Consider the following 5,689-nt stretch of genomic DNA (forward strand, 5'->3'; position numbering starts at 1 on the left):
GAGGATTCTTTCGGAAATTTTCATATCGGCAGAAGTGATTTGCAACATTTTTATCGTTTATTCAATAGTACAAAACAATATCAGCAATAAAAGTACACTCGGAGTAGAAGAAAATCGATTTCAAAGTGATTACTCTACTTTTTTCAGTGTAAACTACGATTAAACATGGAAATTCTTCAGAAATGTGTGAAATTGGGTAAGGTTAGGTTTTCTCGAATCAACATTTTTTTTAAACAGAAACCAGTGTAATGTTGATTTCTCGAATACTAGAATGTATAGCGATCGAGTACTATTTATTTCGGATACTTTATTTGTTATTTCCAGGCATTTGAAAAATGGTATCAAACCAAGTAACGGTAGAATTTGCACAATGAACTACGATCAACATTACCACCTCAAAGTAAAAACTTTTTCTTTAACTTCTATGGTTTTTCAAATGAATTTGCCAGTTTTCAAAAAAAAATCGTTGAAAAGGTGGAGTATTTAGAAATTTTCCTACCGATTTGGCAGCTCTTGCTGAAAGTATCATCTCTAAACAAGCAGCGCCTCTACATTTCAGTTTTGCGACAATATGCCAATTTCCAAGGCGCGATGCGACAACTCATGATTTTGAATGTGAATGAACAAAACCGGAAACAAAAACGGAATCTTATTGAAATCTACACAACTAAGCAGGTGTGAGGCTGTTTCAAAAATGAACCTAGAATCGGCCCGTGAAACGCGTGAAAGGTTAAATTGTTAGAAAAAAGACGTACCCAGAAGTTCGAGTAATTGTTTAAACTATCTAATATTTGTATTTTATTACTCATATCACTTCAGCATTTCAAACTGCCACGGTATGCTTTGAAGCGTTGGTTTGTATCGCTGATGAGGTTCTGAAACAAACATGAAACATTAAATACTAAAATACTTCCAAATAATGACAACCTCAACTTACTGATCATCGCATAATGCTGCACATTTTGCACTTGCTTCAGATCCCCGGTGAGAGCAGCGGTCGTTTCTACATCTTGGCCACTGCCGGGAACCACCATTTCCGGTATCCAAATCGCATCCAGTGAAAATTTAACCAAATCATACAAAACCCCGTAGCTGTGCTGTATCGTGGTTCCCTGCTCGAGTCGATCCAACTCCACCGACGCCTTGCAAATCGATCGAACATGTCGCTGTCGGTCCACAGAGCAGATTCGGAGAACCAGCGCATGTAGTGCATCGATCAGTGCGATGTCCTCAAACGGATTGCCTTCCTTCAAGTTGAGCAGTTTGCGTTCGTGCTTCCGACGGTTTTTGCTCGAACGGTGGGATTTGCTGTGATTTGAAAAAAAAAAAAAAGAAACTGGTATTAGATTTTTCAACTGAGAGGATTGCCGGACATACCCTGATCTTCCCGAGCTGCTGGTGTACTTGGATGAAGCGATGGTTGAAATATCGGAGTACAAGTCGCAATCACCCACATCGCGGCCATCGTCTTCGTCCGGGTCTGGTTCCTGGCTTTTCTTGAGTTTCAGCTCCCGAACTAACAATAAGCGATTTTTGTGCTTGAGAAATTCTTCATTTTCCTTGCACAATTTCTGCTCAAAAGCTAACAGGTACTGGTCAAGATCCGGTAAAATCAAAGCCTCGATCAGTGTTGGATCCGTCAGTTGTGCTTCCATCATAGCTTTCTCGTACAAGTGATCTTTCAGTAGAATCGCTATGGCAAATTTAGAATCTTTCAAGTACTCTTTGGCTAAGTAGGAAGCCGCCTCGAACTCCGCGTTTTCTTGTAGCGCTGGTATCAACGACTGCACTAACCGTCTCATGTCTCCGTCGTCATAATTGGCCATTCGGGCTAGTCTGAGACACCTTTCCCACTCAACAGCGTTCCTAGCGGATGCGATTGCTTGCTGATAATCGCCAGCCTTTTCATAAATCAAACTTGCATCCGCCTGTTTGTTGTTCTGTCGAAGATGATCTCCATAACGGGCGCATACCGTCTTGTAATACTTGTCATTCGTTTTGTAGACTGTCATGGCCTTCGTGTACAGCCCGTGTACAGTCATTACCGCAAGTGCCTCGTTGAACCGATCGTCGTCGTCTTCACAGCGGGAAATGTTTTCAAGTGCTTTTGCAAACCGCTTCAAGTGACAGTCAATTTTAAACTTTCGATAGTTTTCATCAAGTCGCTTCAACTCGTTCAGGAATGGAAGGTACTCTTTGGGATCTTTTTGGGATTTGGTTGCAACAAACAGCACCAATCCGAAGTCATACATTCCCAGAGCAACGTTGTACAGATCGTTCACGTCGACCAGATAGAGCAAGTATTTTAGTGCTTCTTCGGCAACTTCCATCTCATGGCGGACTTTTCGTTGTTCCCAAATAAGCTGTAATGCCTGCTCCAGCAGACCCCGTCGAACAAAGCAAGTGATTTTGGGAAGTGTAGAATCCGGACGTGAGTCCAAAGCCTGCAGCAAACGATTGCAAAGGTATTCGACTTTGTTCTCCGGTTTGTAGCCGTTGGCATCAGCAGGCACTCCTTGGTCAGGATAGTTACTGCTGTACATCGTCTGACAAACGTCCTGATCCAGCAGGTCACTAATGAACAGATTCAACCAGTTCACGTTTGTAATCTCCAGTAGAAAACGTTCCAAATTAGACAGGAAAAGCTGTGGGTTGTGATCCACAATCAGATTCAGATTGATGCGTTCTTTCCGTAGAATATCGAAAGCTTTGTAGTACTCCAGGGCATCTAAACAATCGGCAACCAAGCAAAGTGACAGGACACGGGGTGCAATCGCTTCCAGGTTACCACGAGGCAGTTGAAATACGGTGCGAGAGGATTTCGGAACGACTACGATTAGCTTGGAGCCACGTTCGATGCGACGACTTCCGATGACGCTGTCATTCCGGAGATCCAGAAATTTCAGCTCGGCGATTGTCGTGGCCAGCAGGTAACGCTCGGTCAGAAACATCGAAGTGACATCGGAAGCTAGCTTGGAACCGTTGACGAAAAGATTTCGACGGTTTCGAAGCGAGTAGACTTTGTAGGTTTTTTTGTTATTGACCGAATGAATCCGCAGTTGTTCACAAAATTCCGGCAGTTTTAGATCTTCTTTCAGGTCAATTGTTGCTTCGCAACATAGTCGGTAAGTCTGACCCGAGGCCACTTCAATCAATGCCGAATTTCGATTGATTCCCTCGATGCACACCACTCGATCGTCGTCATGACCAATTCTTTTACTATCAAGAAGATTCAATTTACTTTCGGTTGACAAAACGGAATAGATTTTCAGATTGTTGTAACCTTCAATAGCTAAGAGTAAATCGGTTCGCAACCAAACCCAATGGGAGTAGATTCCCGTATCTACCTCCAACTCACTACCAATTAATTGAACAGCTTTCAAACGCTTGACTGATCCGTCAATAAATTCCGAACGGTAGAAGCTCACTCTATTTACGGAAGACACAGTGAAAAAACAATTCGAGTCTAAGCTTTCGTCCGAATAACGTAGGAAACCTGTAGCGTTGATTTGTTGTGCAGTTCGTACTGTTAAACCACACATTGGAGGAGGAACCACGACGCTACGGAAGTTGGTCAACAGAAGATTAGAACCATCGATGACTGCAACCAACGATTCATCCGAGCTATCAACTCCTCGTGAGTGATCAATCGCAAATTCCCACCGGGAAGCTTCATGATACCCATCGTCCAGTAAAACATGCAGCGTACGACCCTCCGAATAGTTCAAATCCCACTGAACCGCAACAATTTTCCTATCATACTCCAGATACTGTTTGATGTACCAGTGATAATTACAAATAGTTAAGAAATACAAACAATTAACTTTGCTCCCAGTTTTGATGGTTTGAATGATCAACACTTCGGAATCGTAACTCCAGTGCAAACCAGAAACGTATTCATGCTCCGATTTGAAAGGAAGCTCAATTTCCCGATGTTTCAAACCGTTTTTCTCGAACAACGCAATCACGTACTTCTCCCGCAAAACTTGAGGAATCGCAATCCACAACCCGGACGGCTTCCATCCCAGCGATTTCTCCAATCCAAGGCACTTTTCCGCTGTAAACTGCAAAGCTCCTTCTTGGTTGAACACCTTAAAAGTCCGGCCAAACGGTCCCCGAAATCCAACAACAAACAATTCTCCATCCGCCCGCCAGCTGATTCTCACCCGAGGATCAATTTTCTCCACATCGACAACCATCTCCGCGTCCTCTTTCTTCTTACGAGCGGCTTGCTTACCCTCGGAACCGTGAAACTGTGTCTCCTTCTTACCCCAACCGACACTCATAAACTCTCGATCACCAAAGGTATCATCCTTGAGGCAGACCTCGTTAATTGGATCGTAGGCACTATTCATCGTGACAACGTTGAGATTACTGAAACAAATCCCACACGAATTTAGAATCTATCTAACATCCATTTAGTAAAAAAAAACCACTCACCAATCAACAAACACCACCACACCCTGATCCGGACTCCAACCCATCGCTTCCAGTCCGCCACCACAGAATGTTACTACCTCCGGTTCCACCTCACTCTCAGTGGCACCATCAGTACGAAGTACGGTCACTTCACCGGCTGCACTAGCCAAACACAACTCATCGTTCAGTGCCAAATAGTCCAGACCAATAATCTGTGCCGGTACCGACAGTATCTTTCGGACGGTACCCCCCGAAGGCGTCCCGGACCGATCAAGGCGATACAGCGTATGTTCACTATCAACATCCGGAGCAACAATGTACAACACGTCTCTGTTATTCGGGTCTAACACCATCAAAGTGTTATCCGGATCTAGCGGCGGAAGCGCATCAAAGCGATCACTTTGATGGCAGAGGCGGTACAAATTTTTCATTTGTGGAAAAGATATTCTTTCCTCAGCTTATGAAATTAGAATTTATGTACAAACCAACAAATGAATCAAAGTACGATGCGGCGCACGTTGTAATATTTTTGTTATGATTTTTTGGGTCGATTTGTCAAAAGTTAGAGCATCTCCAGTGTTGGTTAAACTCTAAGACAAGACCTGACAACTGGGGGGGGCTGCTTTTGTTCCAAAAATGGTTTCCGATTGGCTGATTTTGATGGTGCTTCTCGCACAATGTGAAAAGAAAAAACTTTTGCAGGGTACGCGAGCTATGATGCCAAGTATAAAGAAAATTAGAAAACAAGTTTATTAAAATGTATAATTTTAGCTCACCAATGCAAATGAAAATTTTCAGAGAATGTTTCACTTTTTTTCAATTTGTAATAAATGTTTATAGTGGCAGCACTATGTAATTAAAAACGTTTTTCTTTTTAGTGAATTAAAGTGTAACCAAGAAAGATTTGTTAAATTAGTGTAAACTCGAAAGTGCGTTTAGTTTTACGAGAAGAATGAACTGTTGTGTTCCACACTGTGGTCGCACTAAGCATTTCTATCCAAACTTGACCTTTTCCGGTTTCCAAAAGAACCGGTAATACGTCAACAATGGATTCGATTTTGCATTCAACATGAGATATTCCGTGTTTTGTCATCAAAACCGAATTAATTGCTTTAAGCATTAATATATAATAAAAAAATGCATCCACAAAACATTTTTCATGTTTATTTCAAATCAAAAACCGAGTTTAAAAATTTAAATTTAATAAAAAAATTTCTCGTACCATAGAGTTATTAAAAAATCTGTAAATATGGCTACACTGTAGCCGATA

General features: G+C 42.1%; 1 protein-coding gene across 1 annotated transcript; it reads right to left on the reverse strand.

Moving 5' to 3' along the window:
• Positions 1-785: 785 nt before the first annotated feature.
• On the reverse strand, positions 786-5,041 carry LOC131430545 (elongator complex protein 1). The gene is made up of 4 exons (XM_058595604.1): positions 4,441-5,041; positions 1,378-4,374; positions 938-1,308; positions 786-875 (listed from the first exon to the last, which is right to left on the reverse strand). The coding sequence occupies exons 1-4, from the start codon at positions 4,848-4,850 to the stop codon at positions 811-813; spliced, it is 3,843 nt and encodes a 1,280-aa protein (XP_058451587.1). The 5' UTR covers positions 4,851-5,041; the 3' UTR covers positions 786-810.
• Positions 5,042-5,689: the final 648 nt, after the last annotated feature.

This window comes from Malaya genurostris, chromosome 2 (assembly GCF_030247185.1).
Source record: "Malaya genurostris strain Urasoe2022 chromosome 2, Malgen_1.1, whole genome shotgun sequence".
In the NCBI taxonomy this organism is placed as follows: Eukaryota; Metazoa; Arthropoda; class Insecta; order Diptera; family Culicidae; genus Malaya; species Malaya genurostris.

Bases quoted from the DNA above. Each gene is read 5' to 3' on its own strand.
- LOC131430545 (XM_058595604.1), bottom strand. From the start codon at position 4,850: ATGAAAAATTTGTACCGCCTCTGCCATCAAAGTGATCGCTTTGATGCG. The intron at 4,375-4,440 runs GTGAGTGGTTTT...GATTTGTTTCAG, and splicing joins GTGGTGGTGTTTGTTGATTG to TAATCTCAACGTTGTCACGA. The intron at 1,309-1,377 runs GTATGTCCGGCA...TTCAAATCACAG, and splicing joins AGCAGCTCGGGAAGATCAGG to CAAATCCCACCGTTCGAGCA.